The 18,783-nt window shown below is 39.8% G+C and overlaps 1 protein-coding gene across 3 annotated transcripts in view; it reads right to left on the reverse strand.

Moving 5' to 3' along the window:
* The window catches only part of KIFAP3 (kinesin associated protein 3), a 146,419-nt gene that overhangs the window by 81,387 nt on the left and 46,249 nt on the right, over positions 1-18,783 (reverse strand). For all 3 annotated transcript variants that reach the window (XM_065409644.1, XM_065409645.1, XM_065409647.1), the window contains 7 exons: positions 14,472-14,572; positions 9,538-9,646; positions 7,272-7,384; positions 5,882-6,047; positions 5,227-5,352; positions 4,688-4,786; positions 2,067-2,152 (listed from right to left, as the gene is read on the reverse strand). In XM_065409644.1, the coding sequence (XP_065265716.1) occupies positions 2,067-2,152; positions 4,688-4,786; positions 5,227-5,352; positions 5,882-6,047; positions 7,272-7,384; positions 9,538-9,646; positions 14,472-14,572 (800 nt within the window). The remainder of the gene's footprint in view (positions 1-2,066; positions 2,153-4,687; positions 4,787-5,226; positions 5,353-5,881; positions 6,048-7,271; positions 7,385-9,537; positions 9,647-14,471; positions 14,573-18,783) is intronic.

Consider the following 18,783-nt stretch of genomic DNA (forward strand, 5'->3'; position numbering starts at 1 on the left):
CAAACATGTCTTCCTTTACGAATGGTATCTCACAGCTAAATTGAGATCACTAAGGCCTTTGCCAGAATGCCCTTGGATATTCAGAGAGGTCTGGAATGCAAGGAAAGAATATGTCAAACAACGCAGACCGATTGGCAAACATTGCAGGGCAGCAGAAAAACAATGATCTTATCTGGAACAACTCATACATAGTGGTCTCTCACATTTTCCTCAACTCTTTCCATTTAAGTAATCTTCAAAAATGCAAGACTAGAAACATTTCAGTACTGTAGAACCTTCTTAGCAACCAAAACATCTTCCCCCAGAAAAGTCTAATGCTCCCACTGGGGTTCTGTCTCACTAAACTAATTTTTTTTCTTGGTGTATTGACTCATGAGCATCTTACACACCAGGATTCAGGTGCGAATTCATCACAGGTGAAATCCTGACTCTACTGAAAGTCAATGGCAAAACTCAACAGAGCCAGGATTTCATATCATATCCCTGAATGAAACACAAGCAGAGCTTACAGTAGAGATTGATAAAACATACCAATGTCCTACAAAAATGTGTACACATATAAAACAATACTATTACTAATATTTTGCACTTCTCTAGGGCACATTTTAGCCAATAAGCATTGCTCATGATTATTACATAGAAATAAAACAGAAAATATAATATTATTGCATACAACAGAATCTATAGACTAACTCCACAACAGTTTTAAGAGCAAGCAAGCTTCTGTGGTATATAGCTTTCAACTGAAGAAGGCAGAGGGAGAAAATAGGGGAAAGTCCTGTTAAAACTGGAGAACAGTCATATCAAATTTTCAATACTACTATCAAAATTCACAGATAAGTTCTGTTCAGCTACGACAATTCACTTTTCATGATCACTATGGTACATTCAAACAGCATTATTCATGCAATGGATCTAAAAGCTTGCTATATATTGTAATTATTTCACCCACCACAGAAGTGAAGATATTACCCATGTGATGACAACTACTAAATCCACCTAAATTTGCCAAGAGGAATTTAGGAAGGTGAAAAGTAATTGCCTGAAAAGAAATATCGTCAGAATACTCCTATTCTTGGTCCCAAGCACAGACATTTTACATAAGAACGGCCATACTGGGTCAGACCAAAAGTCCATCTAGCCCAGTATCCTGTCTTCCGACAGTGGCCAATGCCAGGTGCCCCAGAGGGAATGAACAGAGCAGGTAATCACCAAGTGATCCATCCCCTGTCGCCCATTCCCAGCTTCTGGCAAACAGAAGCTTTAATGATCACTAGAAAAACAGAACCTCCAGCAGCATGGTGGCCCAACATCATTATGCTACGCACACTGGTTCAGTACCAATTCAGATGGAAGAGCCCCACCTGAGTTGCCAACACCCTTTCCTGCAGAAACCTAGGTTTTCTTTGGAGGTGCTCCATTCCAGCACTGACAACACTCAACGTTGCTCAGCTTGTGAGATCTAATGAGGTGGAATAGCTGCAGGCCTTTGCACTAAACATTTAAGATGAAATCATAAACTGCAAACTAATCTAAAGTGACATGAAAGAAGTTACCCACAAATCCTACTCTGATCATTGAACAAGACAGAACCAACAGTGGTTTCTAATATTTACAAGTTTAACGTGGCTAACGTTGTCATGTGCACTTACTTTTGTAAGATGGTAGATAGTTATATCTACTTGTTCAGGGACCTTTTCTCTGAGTGAAAAAGCTGTTGGTCAACCATAAAATACCTAAAACCTACAATCCTTATTAAGTATGGCCTCACACACCTCAAAGTGGTGCTAAATAAAGAGTGATATAAACATTTTAAAAATCCTATTAACCAGCATTGTTTTTTTAAGAATTTATGTGGTTTTGAAAGGGGAAATTTAGATACAGACTAGTATAACAAGTAAGATTAATTTTGCCATGCAAATGCAACTCCCTCTTATGTAATAAAAAGGTGTGTTTGTATAACAAATATTTTCACACAACAGGCCAGTGTTTACTAGTACTCTTTCAGAATACAAGCACGTCACATTCAAACAGGCTCTTAAAATGGACAAAGGAACTCAACTTACCGCTATAATATCCAGTGTGTTATCACAGACTTTGCGGATCTCAGCATTTTTGTCATGCATCAGGTCTATAAGATATGCTGGAGCCTCTGGGAAGAAATGGTTAAGGATGTAATGCTGGTTTTACCACAGGTTTGGACTCTTCCAACTGGCATGAGGAACTGAGTATCACACTGGGGAATTATCCACAGCATGTGAGAGCTCAGCCTTTTTTTAATGGTTCATGCGCTAAATAAAGAGATGTAAATTCACATACAACTTCTAATGAAAATGAATATATATTTGTTTTATTAAGAATATATTCTCAATTTTGTCATGGGAAATGCTGCCATTCGGACATCTTTTTACAGTTTACATTTTGTTCAATTTCTCTAATTGCTGTGGCATAGCATAGTATATTTTCAAACCTTAAAAAGCTGTAAAATTTAAAGACTGATTTGCAAATTATTTATCCTAGGTAAGAATGTTCAATTGAAACAGGTGAAGGAGGTAGAAAAGAGAAGGGAGAAGAAGAAGTGATAAAGACTGGCTGTTGTAATGACAATGGAGCATATCAGTAAGCTGACAATGAATTGTTCATGAAGCTGGGCAGAAGTGAGGAGAAAAACTGCAGATCAGTACCCATCATGTTTGTTCTGGAACAAACCAGCAGCAGCTTTATTTAGAATTTTCAGCAGAGAAGACAATTAAAAAGTTAATTCTGCCTGCCTGTGTATGTTGCTTTAGCTTTGACTCTTCAAGAGAGAGTCAAGGTTTGGATCCAAAAGAACCCAACTATATTTCCTATATATCATCTCTATTTCGATGTTGTACAACACAAATGATTTCGAATAGAAAATAATGTTGAGTTGTATAATTGTGGGAGATTTTGATCAGATTGATAGTAAATCAACTAAAAGACTTATCTACTTTTGAATGTAAATAAATTCCAGAGAAGACTGTTAATTTGTGGTCTAAACCTTAGTAAACAATGTGCGCAAGGAAATGGTTATGCTGGATGTCATAAATACATACACACAGGCAGCAGGTGTCAAGTTATAACACAGGCAGTGAAATCATTTTGTGAGAGAGTGAATGTCCTTTATCAGACTTGGATGTACGAGACAGATTTGTACACAGCTCAATGCCTAGGCTAGCTCTGAAAATGTTCTTCTTTCAACTTCCATCATCATTTTTACTTGCTATAAAAATGTTGACAGCTATCCCAAAATACAGGGTGCTACGTTTCTACAAGATTTCCAATTGAGTGGTTCATCATATGAAAAAACAATAACTGTTGATTTATATATACACACACACACACACACACACACACACAAAATAAAGTCTCAAATTCAAAAAACGATTCTGTTTTCTCTCAGCATGAGCCGACAGCTTCCTGGGGGAAAAGTAAAGATAAATATTTGGCAGACTTGGTCCAACGTTACCAAGCATGCAATCACTTCAATAAATCCCAGGACACCTCAAACTCTCCAGGCGGACTAAGCTAAGAAAATGTAACCTGGGTGAGTTAAGTAAGAGAAATGTGTGCTTAGGGGAAAACAGCTTTTGCAACAATGAAGTAGAGGATGATACTGGCCTGAGGGAATATTGTCCAAGTTTAAGAATTGGTATCCTGCAACTTTCTAGAACAAAAAACAAAAATTTTGATATGACAGAAAGGGGATTTTCCACTTAGCTCTGGAAGGGCCAGAAATATCAGATTTTAAAGCTGTGATATTATTATACCTGGAAAAGATACTGTAGGTACTACCATCAATTTTATATAGCACTTAGTGTGTGCTAGGTGCTTTATAAATATAATACAGAAAAGATCTGTGACACGAAGACCTGACTCTCAGGTTTTGAATCAGGCCCCAGTTTAAAACAAAACAAGAGAAAACAAAGAGTGAGAGATGATGATGACTGGAGAACAGGAGTCTAATTAAGGTCATGTAAGTTGAAAAAGGTAAGTGAAAAGGCAAAAGGTAGCAGAGGCAATGGGGCCATTAGCATAGAAAAAGAGGAGAGCCAGGAATTGAAATCAAAGAGGAGAGATGATGGGAAGGAACCAGGAGAGCAATACATGACAGCAGCACTGAGGATAAGAAGGTAAGAGTTGGAGGACACATGCTTCTAAGGGGGAAAAATGGGGATCGGGGAAAAGGGGAAGAAGAGATTGGAAGCAGCAGACATATGAAAGAACAAACACATTTTTCTTCTCCATCTGAACCCTCTAGAGGTAAAATCATGGTAACTAAGGCACCTGCCTTTACAGATGGAAAGTTACAAGAACTATTCCCATTAAAATATTTCAAACATTTATTAAATAATTTTCCTGTACAGTATGTGGCATATACATAATACAGTGTGGTGTGGCACAATCAAGTTTATCAACACTCATTTGGAATGGCCTATGTAAGACATGCCAATAAAACCTTTAAACTGCACTATGCCATCTTATGGTACTTGTATACCTGTCTTATGTCTATAGTGTTCAGCCACTGTTTCAAATTCAATTAATTCTAATTACAGAGAAATGGTGGTTTAGAAAACCATAGTAAAGCTTTGACACATGTACCAAATTCTAATTATAGTAAGTTAAGTACTGTAATTCTAAACGTCTGGCCTTTATAAGAGGATACGGGTCTCCTTGATGATGACGTCTCTGGTGGCTTGGTGGAAGACCATCTGGTAAAAGACATAGATGATTTGGCAGACAAACTCATCATCTTCCTGCTGAGCTGCAAAAAGAAAAAAGTATTTCCTCAAGTCTCCGAGACAGAGCACTTTGCTATTGTACATTAATGTTTCAAGAGTTGTGTTGGGCTCTCAGGAGAGCCAAGGACTCTGGGATCCATTTTTCTGGTGGCTTATATATACACCAGACAATCCCTGACAGTGTACACAGAACTTTTAGGACCTGATCCAACTTCCATCAGAGTCAATAGAAAGATTCCAATTGACTTCAGTGAGAATTAGATTAGGATGCGAGAAGCACAGAAAAAGTAAGTTCACTAGACCATGCTCATTGCCATTTTGCTATTAATGGAATGACATCACTGTGCTTTTCATTGGAGACTACCTACTGCTATCCTGCAGGCTAAAAAAAATGAATGGTGCCACCTGGGTCAATTAGAAACTACAGATGAAAATCAGGCCTGGAACAAATTCAGTAATATACCATTTAGAAGTTCAATGAGTGCTGGAATAATTCCAGATTTGGCCAGCATAGCAGCACAGGAGTCATCCATAGATACAGTTCCAATCATGATCACCACTTCCAAGACAAGGTCATCTTCTGCAGAACCTGGCAAACAAAACAGCAGAGAGCTGGGTATTTAAGAAAACACTTTGCTGAATCCTTGAATGTTCTTATTCTTACTTAAGGTATGTCCAGACTACCCGCCGCAATCGATCTATCAGGGATCGATATATCGCGTCTCATCTAGACGTGATATATCGATCCCCGAACCTGCTCCCATCGACTCCGGAACTCCACCAGGGCGAGCGGTGGTAGCGAAGTCGACAAGGGAGCCGCGGCCATCGATCCTGCGCCGTGAGGACAGGAGGTAAGTCGAAATAAGATACGTTGACTTCAGCTACGCTACTCCCGTAGCTGAAGTTGTATATCTTACATCAACCCCCCGCCCCAGTGTAGACCAGCTCTTATAGACAGTTCTAATTTTCCAACAAGCTAACATTATGCTAATTAATACACCCAAAAGATACTAAAGCAGCAAAACCCAATACTGCAATAGGATTAGAATATGATAGCAAAAGACACTACAATTGGAAAACAGAACATCACGGAAGACTAAACCACTGTTAGCACAGACCTGGTTTTAGTTTATCCTTGAGGTATGGAACCAGTTTGTACTCTTTCAGCACAAGCTCCCAGTCCAGGTCAGGTAAGGTCAGATTAGCCAGTGTTCCCAGGCATTCTATCACAAATTCTTCCTCTTCATCATTAGAGATTTGAGCTGCTAAGTCACCAACATAATCCTAAAAAAAATATATAGGTGGGTAATTAGTAAAAGTACTGCACATGAACAACATGGGATTTTGAAAGGTTCCCAACTCAGTCAAAGCAAAACTTATTTTCACCAGAACATTCAAAAGGCACATCTCCTGAATGAGGACTATTTTCAAGCCAAATTTAATTCAACACCTTAGTTGCAGACTAGTTTTAAAAAAATGACAATTTCCCCACTTCTAATTCTCTGAATCTTTTTGTTCAAGCTTTTCGAGAACATTTACTGTAGGTAGAGAAATTTAATTCAACACCTTAGTTGCAGACTAGTTTTTAAAAAATGACAATTTCCCCACTTCTAATTCTCTGAATCTTTTTGTTCAAGCTTTTCGAGAACATTTACTGTAGGTAGAGAAAAAACACCCACGTATGGAAAATTTCAGCCCCCAAAAGGTAAAAGTTTTAGAAAGCTACCACAAACTGAAAAAAGGGGGTTAGAATAGAAAATGTTATGGAATCTTAACCACAGAAGTGGTTTCTGCTCCCAAAACCCCCCTGAAAAGTATGTGAAGTTACCTTATGTGGTTTACAGCTATGGATTTTACTAACTAGTAGTGCATGACAGTTAAAAGATTTGATTTCATACAGTACCAACTTTATTAAGAGATTTGCCAATTAGAATTTTAACTCATTATTTAACCCAAATGTTTTTTTATTCTAAAATACAAATTCTTTTCCATATTTCATTTCAGTGAGTATGTGTAATTAATGCTCATGAGATTGCTGGACAAGCAGCGCAGCCTAGAGAATTAAGTCGCTCAAGAGTTATTAAGTAGCAAGAGATTCTTCACATTGCTCTTGAACCTTGATTTGAAGGAACCAGCTGTAACAGGGAAAGGATACTTCATTCTGTCCTAGATTTCTCTGTTGAGAACAAGGTTTAAGATTAGTGCTATCTGTTTTTGAGATGTGTATACTTGCATGTTTTTGTACCAGTGACCTAGACATAAAAAGATTCTACACTGTAACCAACCACCAATTCCTTGAGGCATCCAGAACCCCTTTAAAATACCAACTGAACCAGCTTTATAAAAACACGGAAATGCTAACTAATACATGAAACTCAAGGGTATAAAATTGTTTGTTTGTAAAGATAAAAGCCAACCCATCTTTCAAGCAGCAGCAGCAGTCTAAAGCCAAAATCCCTTCCAATGCAAAGGGATAGAGGGTACTGAGAACGTATAGCGAGTGCTTACAATAAACAGGTTTTTAGTTGGCTCATCATGTTGTGAAATGTTCCTGATCATCTTCATCAACAATGGATCCTTGAACTTCAGAGCTCTCTTCATTAACAGCTTCAATCCGTTTCCTGAAAAGAAAATGGTACGTGGAAAATCTCCCAGATCATATTAAAGCTAGAATCAAGTCTTTTGCAAAAAAAAAAATTAGAATTTTTTTCTTATTAACAAGGCTTAAAGGACAAAGGGAAATAATCCAGACAAAGCAGAAACTATTTTGTTCTTTCTGGCCATAATTAGAGGGACAAATTTCACCCGAATAAACTCCAAGATGAAATATAAAACAAATATATAATAGCCAATATCTCAATTATTGAATATTAGGACTCATCACCATAACAGAAAACTGAACTAAATAGTTCAGTTATCAATTATAACTGTAATAGAAGCAACCCACCTGCTAAGCCTCTGCTCCCACCACTACTATGACTACCCCAATTCTATGTAGCCATCACAAACTCCTGCTCTTAATTTTCATGTCAAATTCTCAAACAACACCTGTCCGTCTTAATATTGGTAGTTTGAGGAGATATGAGTCTGGATAGGTTTCTTGCAAAGGTATTTTAAATAGAGGTACTCATATATGACAGCCACTTTGCCCGGTGGAGCTGGCAAAGGCTATAAACCAAAGCACTCTTAGTACATGTCTAGGGAGCAAACAAGCCCTTAACCACACTTTGGACACTACAGGAATAACAGAACTTTCACCAGACTCAATCATTTGATATTGTGGGCCAAATCACTGTCTTACTGATGTGATTCTTTGGGACAACCTTGCCTGTCTGATATTAACAATTACTTTTTTATTTTTATACAAGTTTTTGTATGGACTATTTTTCTGTGACAAAGCACCAACAAAGGAAGCAGCCCTCAGGCTAGTCAATATATAAATAGCCCTACTGAGAATATAGCAAAGGGTTAGGTCTGATATGCTGAGCAAATCAGCAATGAAAGATGATTATGCAGCAGCAGAAATCCTGTTTTCATAAAAAACATCTCCAGTCAGAAAGAGAAAATGTGATGCATACACAAAGTTGTGTCTAAGTTAGTGAAAAAGTAAGTTTTCCATCGCTATAACTCTGAAAAGAAATTATGTAAAAATGGCATTATTGTACTGCTTGGTTATCTTTTACTGATTCCAGACCAAACAGGCTTAGTTTGCAAATAAAAAAAGGTTGTTCTCTAACTGTGAGCCCTGCCAATTTGGTCTGGGTTCTGAGTGTCAAACTGGGTTCTTTTCTTCTCATGTACACTCATCACTAAAAAACATCCTGCAAACTAAATTATTCCCTCAGTGACACTTGTGCAAGTCCACTGTCTTCTGTGTTGTTTGCACATGTATAACTGATTGGAATTTAGTAAAAATAGAGTTGTTGATGCACAAAAAGGAATAGAATCCAGCTTACTCTGTTTTAGAGGTGTTGGCTTTGAAGTGATAATAGGACTAAAAAGCAATTAAAAATTATTTGTTCAACTACACTTGACAGAGCTTGATGCAGAAATCACTGGGTAAATTCTATGGCCCATGCTATGCAGGGGAGCAGAATAAATAATTGTTCCTTCTGACCTTAAAATTTATGAAGCAGTTGCCACTGAAGTTAGTAGCTAGGATTCTGAATACATACAGGGAGCAAATGGTTGATTGAGAATGTGCCAGTTTTACTGTGTCATTTCAGAGAAGAACTGCACTTTAAAGTTGTGAATCAGCACAGGGAGTTCAGGAAAAGAGAGAGCAGCTTTGGAGCAATCGCATGAAAAGTAAGCCTGTTCATACTACGCAGCTTGTAAACACCAGCTTTGAGGGACATAATCTTAAAATAGGTCAAATTGTATCTTTCCATTAAAAAATAATAATAAAAGAGGCCCTGTGTTACTTATTCATGTCTGGAAACAGAACCCCAGTTGCCTGTAGGAAGATTTTGGGGTGAATTCCATAAAGAGTTATATTCATCCCACATAGTAAGGGTCAGGATAAGCATAAAGTTTTCAATACGCTAGTCATCAGTGATTTCATGGAACTGTTCACCACAGAATTGGAGATACTATGGCTCAATAGGGGGATGAGTGACATTAGGAGTTGACCCAACTGTGCACATACACAAATGTTTATTACATATGTGGTCTGAATGTTTTTCTGCTGTCATTAGTTGTATTACTATTACATTTGCCAACAGGGTGCTAGGCACTGACCCAAAGATATGCTATGAAGCTTCTGCACACTTACCTTCACAGATAAGCTGCACATTTCTCTTGTTAGCAGCAAGGTTAATGCAGAAGGAAATGAGCTCCAGGTCAATGCGTTCATCAGGGCACTCAAAGAGCATCTTCATTAACTACCAACACACACGAGTCATTAAACTTTCCAAAGCATGAGAAAAAAAACCAGAGCAATATTCTCAAGCCAACTATGCTAATCTGAATACTTTTCATATTCAGGATCTCTACATTTGCTGGCAACTTTTAATGGTTTTTAATTTGGAAGGACTAGGGTTTGATTATTTGTGGACAGCCAGAGTTACTAACAGTTAAGAATTGCAATCACTTGCCACCTTTTCTAAAATAAACTGAGTTTGTTAAATAAATTCCAGTGATAGGGAGATAATGTATTGTTTGTGAATGGTTAAATTCCTGTGAACAGTTTAAAATCTTGTGTACTAAATTATTCATCCCATGAATACTTCTGTTTGCTTAATGGAATAAAGCACTACAAATGGTTGTTTTATTGCATAATAATCCTACTCTTGCTATTTTGAACTGGCTAAGTCTACTCCGCTGCCTATATCTAAACTTACTCTGATCTATCTGCTACAATGTGTCCTTCCCTGTCTAAGCAAACCTACTATCCACTGCACTCATTGCTACTGCCATATACTGCAGTACTGAGCCAGTGTCTCCTTTACTACAGCCCCACTCCTTCAGTAGAGGAAAAAGGACACCTGGAGTAAAATATACATTTCCCACAGTCTGCTCTAATTGCTGTGGTGCATGTTAGTGACTCCGCTGATGATGCTACAAAGAACCAACAGCTAGCTGCCATTCCATATAATTTGTTCCTATATATTCACTGGTCTGTCACAGCTTACATATCAACCCTAATTTTGTCCATTTTAAGTCTGCCTTAATTTTTTACAAACAGCAAATCCAAAATATAAATAGCATCCAAACATCAGTCTATTTCTCAGTCTTCACTTTTCACACCATGCTGTAGATTTGGTTCAGTTACTGACTCAAAAGGTAGACCACCCCTACTGCAGCACCAACCCCAATTCTGTAGTGCATCAGTCTCCCATGTAAGCACTGACAAAGCCAGACTACTTAGCTTGCAAGACCTATCAGAATCACAATGCAAGGTAGCATGGGTACAAGACTGGATAAAACAAATGCACTTGAAAAGAGGACAGATACAGGGGCAGTAGATATAATGAGTAGATCTCAGTTTGCAGCAGGGGTAGGGGCAAGGAGAAAGAACTGAACTGTAACTGTCAAAGTAGTTGCACTCTTGCCCCCTAGTGGTAGCACCTTGGAATGATTAAGTACAAGATCGAGTGGGTATCTACCAAAAAATGTATTCAGAGAAAGGACAATTAGGAGGCATCAGTACTGCAGGTAAATCCTCCACACATAATCTGTTGGAGGAAGTTATCTGGCAATTTATCTATACACAATCAAGTTGTCATTCCAAAGAGGCTGCCAAATTAATAAAAACACATTTAGGTCACAATAGTGATTACTGTGCGCTCTCATTCATATATAAGAGCTGTCGATTAATTGCAGTTAACTCACGCGATTAACAAAAAATTAATTGCGATTAATCGCACTGTTAAACAACAGAATACCAATTGAAATTTATTAAATATTTGTGGACGTCTTTCTACATTTTCAAATATATGGATTTCAATTATAACACAGAATATATATATATATATATATATATATATATATATATATATATATATATATATATATATATATATATATATTATAAAATAAATAAATAAATGAATATCTTTTAGGGCTTTCATAAGGTGATGTAAAAGCCATTGTTGATTTCCTCCTTTTCTTAAGTAAAGGTTAATCAGCCCTGATACTCACATATTACAAACATGAATTAACCAGCAAAGTCCTATAGAAAGTTCAGCAAGTAGGGGATGTGACCTTTCAGAAATTACGCTCCAGAACTTTCATTTTAAAATCCCTTCAAATTATTTATATATATTTTAAAACTGAAACGTATTCTATGCTCACTGAATACAAAAATCTATGGAAATTAAATGTTGAACGTAGTGGGGTCAAATTGTCATTACTGAGCTACTTCTCTGTAAAAAGAAATAAATATACTCCAATTTCAATTAAACCAGTTCAAATTTTAAAATAATAGTTTTGTATGAACTCCATGTTTCCCATTATGTCTTCATTTAATTTGATTGCTCCTCGTGCCACTTCAAAAGGGAGCGTAATTGCTGCCAAATAGGAAATATTAAAATTAAATTTGTTCTGCTTTTACCATGTCCATTGTCATCTTTTACTGATTTAACAGGAAGGCAGTAAAAAGGCTGCAGCATGTGCAATGAAGAGGCAGTAGTGTTCAATCAGACAAGTCCCATATTGAGTATCAGATACCACAGACCCAGGACTGAAATCACTGTGTCTAGACTCTCTGGCACCTGACTTCACTTATTTACCAGTGACCAGAGGCCAACCCCCACAGCTCTCTGTTCACATACACCTCTGTCCAACCCCCTCCTCAACCCCAATTCAAACATCTTTGAATGATTATGCCAGAACTGCATGCCTCAGGAATCTCTTCTGACCGGTTACTCCCTAACTCTGCTGTTTGAAGTGATGCTCTGGTTTCTGAACTTCAGCAGATAATGGCGGACAGGAGCAAAGGGCGCTGTCAAGAGAGGACGTTTACCAGCATTAAACTAAAAAGAAGCTTATAGATCAAAGAGGAGCGAAGCAGGACAACCGTGGTGGAAAACATGTGGGGAGCTGAGGAGATCCTTGTACACCGCTCAGTGGTAAAATATTAAATATCACCATAACATCACTGCCTAATCATGCTCTTTGATTGGCCAGGCTATTACCAATATATGCTTTTATAAGCATCTGGATGGCATTTGCACCTATTTAAACAAAACACTCATTGCGCTAAGGTCTAAACAAGAATGAACTGTTAATACTCACTTTTAAGTGGAACTAGAATAATGCCCATTAACTCCTGAAATCCACAAGGATGCTTACCTGGGAGAATGCAGCCCCTTTCAGATAATTTAAAATGTTCAAAGGAAAGACATAGGCAAACAGACCCAATGGACCTGCAGACTGCAAATGTGACAGAACCAAGTCCCAACGCTTTGTGCAGATAGGATGCACTGGCAGCTCTGCAGAGGTGACACTCACCATGCAATGGAGCAGGATAGGGCTGTTGTGCCCTATTTTGGTCACATTCACTAGCCTCTCCTATCCCGTCCCAATGGGTCAGTAGAGGAGAACCTTCCATGAAGGAGAATTCAACTAACTCATCAGCTAGCTTGTGCTGTGATCTAGAGCTTTACTAGGGTGAAAGGGAGCGGATTTTTCAGTGAATGGGGGACTACGTGGGAAGGAGAAGTGTATTCTGCCACCTGAGATGTGCACCAATAGCCCACCAGTACACACCCAGATGTGGCCTACTGCTAATGGAGTATGGTTGGCTCCTTCATTTTACATTAAAACAGAGTTAAATACAATCTGGGGGAGTGGTAGAGTGACCAGATGTCCTGATTTTATAGGGACAATCCCGATATGTGGGGCTTTTTCATATACAGGTGCCTATTACCCCTCAACCCCATCCCAATTTTTCACACTTTCTATCTATTCACCCTAGGAAGGGGTGAGGGGCATTTTGAGGGGCAAAGAGGGGAGGGGGTCACTTTAAAATGTTCATTTCTCCCCTCCTGTCCCAACCTCTCTCCCTTACAATTAGCTCTACACACCAGCTGCAGGTGTACAGATGTTCATCACAAAGGACCAACTGGCAAATCACAGCGTGGCTTTGGATGAACAGGGTCTTCAGCCATAGTCTAGTATAGGATTTAATGAGCACGGTAACTGTTCATCATTATCACAGATGGCCTTAAAGTTTTGCTAGGCTTTATGAGCCGGATATAAAGAACAATGAAATTAATGGGAGTCTATTTACTACAACGGGCTTTGAACAAGGGTTACAGGCACAACTTTGAGCAGCCAATGCCTATCAAAACAAGCATGTTAGTTAAATATTATTGAAATTTCCATGGTTTTTATATTTGGCACTAGGGGCTTTTAAACCATGCCCATATTTCCCCAAAATCACATAATAACTGAGCCCTAAAGTGCAAAACAAAGCCTCTGGTTTTGGTGGGTGACAATTCAAAAGTAGTGGGTTCTCTGTATCATTTGGGCTTAGCATACAACTTCATCCTGTGGCAAACACAATCTACAGGATGTTTACAAGAGTATTTTGCAACATACACTTGCTATTCCCATCAGATCCTCCTTCCTCCCCCCTGACTTGGAAGAACATTACAACTTTTACCATGACAAGAAATGTTCTGAAAACTTTCCATGGCAACTTCCCATCATGGATATGCTTGATGTTAAAAAGATGTTTGGCAGGAAAGAGAACAGAGTGGTGCAATTCTAAAAAAAGCAACCAGAGACCTTTTTACACTTATGAGATGGAGACTCTATCCTCAACTCTAACCTTAAATCAGTACCCTGAGAAACTGACTCATATAGTTGTTTAAAAGATCCAGGAATATCTTTTGAAACTGCAAAAAGCAAAGCTCCCCAGGACATATACAGTAATTATATAGGGAACCAATTGTCATCTCCCTTTAACATGGCTAATCTTCTAGTGGTATTTTCTGGTTGCTTATACCCTTGGCAATAAGCTGATGTGCCTTATTTGCCAGCAGCACTGACAAAGTCTGTCACCTATTCCTTCTCAGAAAGGCTGCTTAAAGGTAGTCTGAATGGTTAAGCTGCATTATTAACAGAGGCTCACAGTTATTTGACTGGAAAGAAACATGGTTGTTCACATTATCACCTGAAGGTGTCACTGTGACCTCTGCTACCGGGAAGGCGACAAATAGAATGTTTGTGGTGGAATGCGTCTAGAAGGAAAACACATACCTGTGGTATACAGTCTGTGTACGCAAACATCGATTTAAAGCGGTCGTCCATGCTTATGTGATACAGAACACACATTGCTACCTGTCTGTAGCTTTCATTTGCTAGGGAGAATAAAAAACACAACATGAATTTATAGGTCAACTAAAATCCCCAACACTGTAGTTACTGTACATTCATTCCTATTTCTCCACTAAAGTCTAATTCTTTAATTAAGATTATGATAACACTTTTTAAATTCTCTGTTGCTTTAACAAGATTATTTTTTATTAAAATGTGTGACACACATTAGTATTAGCGAAAGATGCTGGACTGATGGCCCCTGAGGATTAGTCTTCTATTTATCCACCGATCATACACAGCATAGGCAACGGCAGTGCCAGCTTCCTGCACAATGTTATCGGGGAATGTACGTTCAATTCCTACTATGCAGGGATCCACCTTCTATGACTGAAAGGGAAATTCAGTCTCAATGGCCCATCCAAACCTTCTCTCTGCCAAGAATGTCAGCAAAGGAACAAATTAAGGCCAACTAGGGTGTTGATGTGGATGCCAAGCTCTGAGAACTAACTTTTTCCATATACATAACACTATCAGAGTTTTCTATCAGCGCTGGAAATAAAAGAATGTAACAGATGAACAACTGCAGTAAAACTGGTTATATAAAGTGTCATTTAAGCATTTGTGAGGTGCAGGAAGGCAACTGAACACAGGTTAGATAAACAACACAAAAGCTGCATAGAACACATTATAAAGAAAAGAAAATTGAGTGTTTTTGGATTGACAGGTGTGACATTTTGGAGATCACCCAGACCAATGAGGGGTTCCGTCACCGCCCGCCTTGTAGCTTTAACTGCCTTAATGCTGTGCTGCTATGGCTCAGAGCTCTGACACCAGTAGCCAGCCTTCAAGCATAAAGGTTTTACCTTGGCTTGCACCGGCCTAGTTACTCCTTGCAGGGTCACCTCAACCTCCCCTTTAGCTCCCGAGTCTCCCCAAGTTCTTAACTACCAGACACTTGGACAGTTCCCATCTGATTCATCACCCCTGAAGAGGTGAAACCAGCTCCCAGTCATCAGTTCACTTTGGGGGACACACTCCAGATGGTTTGCACACCAGCGATAGCCTTCACTTCAAACCCCTTCCCTTTTAACAAGGTTTGCAGGGTTTTTTTCCCCTTTCTTCCAGACTATATTAATTCATGGTTACACAGTGCAGGGGAAATTCCTTATGAGCTCAAGACAGGGATTTTATTTTCAGTTTCAATGACTTTCCATGTAGCAGTCCATGATTGTTCTTCCCTGGAATGTAGGACGCTTGGTGCTTGGAGTTAGTTTTGTGTAAACAACTACCCTGGGAGGTGCCCCTCCCTGCCTGATTGCTTCCCGACACTGTTGTGAGACGATGGTGTTGGTGCACCCGTGTTGCAATTACAATGTTGTACACACATATACATGCATATATTCATAACCATAACCTGTATACAGCTCTCCTAATGACCATCAAGTTCAGAACATTACAAGCTTTCTTAAAAGACTTTACTTGACATATCTTTATACACAAATAACATTGTATACAACCCATTGATTCAGTTGCTTATTCTTTGGGGTTCAGACCCCCTTTCTTCCCTTGGACTGTCTGGACCCCGATTGTCACAATGGGATACATACTTTATCAAGTGTAATATTGGTGATAGGCGGGATTAGTGAATTTATCTGAAAACTCCTATGGATTGAATCAGGATATATAGCAGCCACCATTATGAAATCAACATTTGCCTGCAATTACCACACAAGGTTATTTGAAATGCCACAATTCCCCCTATATTTAGAACAGGAAATAGAAGTGGGACCTATGCGATAGCTTGGCAACGTGTTGATGCTTTAAGACAACCATCATAGTTAAACTCCTCCCACTAAGTGTCATTATGAGGGACCTAGGTCTCCTTTATCAGATCAGAATATTGTGCCTCCGCTTAATGATTTGTCCTAAAGCAGCACATACATTTGCCATTACTTTTAAGATTAATTTATAAAAATAACATGAAATCCTGTCAGTGGTTGCTTTAAGAAACTCACCATTTGCCAAGAGACGCTGTGTTCTTTCCTCTGCTAAGCATAAGGGGAAATTGATCCCTCAGATACCATTGGGAGATAATTTAGCAACAGCTGTCTTACCTTGCAACCTCTGGCCCACTTTAGAAACAGTACTTTTCTATAGTAACTGGGGAAAGAATCATGTCCAGCTTTGGAAATAATTCTGACTAATGCTAAGATAACACAATGAATATGTTGCAGTTGCGAAGATGTAACCTATGCCATTTTAAAGCAAATATGGCAATTTCTTTTCGTCCATTTTTTATTTTTCTCTAGTAGAGACAATACATACCTCACCAACCCGTTTCCATGGAGTGAAATTGTAAAGCCAACTACAATATGAAAGGTGCAGGGCCAAACAGCTATAGATACAGCTAGAGGCTTTAAAAAGAGTGAGTCATGCTATCAAGTATCAGGGGGTCAGAATAAGGAGTTGTTTACACTGCGCTCAGAACTTCCTTCCCCATGTCAGCTTAGGAGTCGGATGTCTGACTTGTGTCTTGCTGGCCCACACAGGAACCTCCAAGAGAAGCAGAGGATGATGGATCCTCTAAACAAAGGCCTGGTCTACACTATGAGTTTAATTCGAATTTAGCAGCGTTAAATCGAATTAACCCTGCACCCGTCCACACAACGAAGCCATTTATTTAGAAATAAAGGGCTCTTAAAATCGATTTCTGTACTCCTCCCCAACGAGCGGAGTAGCGCCGAAATCAATATTGCCATTTCGAATTAGGGTTAGTGTGGCCGCAATTCGATGGTATTGACCTCCGGGAGCTATCCCACAGTGCACCATCGTGACCGCTCTGGACAGCAATCTGAACTCGGATGCACTGGCCTGGTAGACAGGAAAAGCCCCGCGAACATTTGAATTTTATTTCCTGTTTGCCCAGAGTGGAGAGCACAGGTGACCACAGAGAGCTCATCAGCACAGGTAACCATGCAGGCCGATAATCGAAAAAGAGCACCAGCATGGACCGTACGGGAGGTACTGGATCTGATCGCTATATGGGGAGAGGATTCCGTGCTAGCAGAACTTCGTTCAAAAAGACGAAATGCCAAAACTTTTGAAAAAAATCTCCAAGGGCATGATGGAGAGAGGCCACAATAGGGACTCAGAGCAGTGCCGCGTGAAAGTCAAGGAGCTCAGACAAGCCTATCAAAAAACAAAGGAGGCAAACGGTCGCTCCGGGTCAGAGCCGCGGACATGCCGCTTCTACGCCGAGCTGCATGCAATTCTAGGGGGGGCCGCCACCACTACCCCACCTCTGACCGTGGATTCCGAGGCGGGGATAATCTCAGCCACACCTGAGGATTCTGCGGACGGGGAAGAGGAGGAGGAGGAGGACGACGCGCTTGTGGAGAGCACACAGCACTCCGTTCTCCCCAACAGCCAGGATCTTTTTCTCAGCTTGACTGAAGTACCCTCCCAAGCCAGTATCCAAGACCATGACCCCATGGAAGGGACCTCAGGTGAGTTTACCTTTTAAAATATAAAACTTGTTTTAAAAGCAAGCGTTTTTTAATGATTACTTTGCCCTGAGGACTTGGGATGCATTCGCGGCCAGTACAGCTACTGGAAAAGTCTGTTAACGTGTCTGGGGATGGAGCGGAAATCCTCCAGGGACATCTCCATGAAGCTCTCCTGGAGGTACTCCAAAAGCCTTTCCACAAGGTTTCTGGGCAGTGCAGCCTTATTCCGTCCTCCATGGTAGGACACTTGACCACGCCATGCTAGTAGCAAGTAATTTGGTATCATTGCATGACAAAGCCTGGCAGCGTATGGTCCCGGTGTTTGCTGGCATTCAAGCAACATCCGTTCTTTATCTCGCTGTGTAATCCTCAGGAGAGTGATATTGCTCATGGTAACTTGGTTGAAATACGGGAATTTAATTAAGGGGACAGAGGTGGCCATTCCTACTGGGCTGTTTGCCTGTGGCTGTAAAGAAATCCTTCCCTGCAGTTAGCCAAGCGTGGGGGGAGAAATTGGCTCTGAGCTTTTCGCGTTTGGCTAGCAGGGATCTTCCCTGATACCAGCCATGCGGTGGGGGGAGGGATAAAGTGATCATCCAGAGAACTGGATGGGGGAGGGGAGTAGTTTGTTTTCTGCTGCTGACGGTTAACAGGAAAACCGCAGCACTCAACGGGCTTTGCTTGGTATGTGGGAAAGGAGGGTGCAGAAGCTGAAAGACAATGGCTTACCACGGCCGCATGCAAGC

Source organism: Emys orbicularis, chromosome 8 (genome assembly GCF_028017835.1).
Source record: "Emys orbicularis isolate rEmyOrb1 chromosome 8, rEmyOrb1.hap1, whole genome shotgun sequence".
In the NCBI taxonomy this organism is placed as follows: Eukaryota; Metazoa; Chordata; order Testudines; family Emydidae; genus Emys; species Emys orbicularis.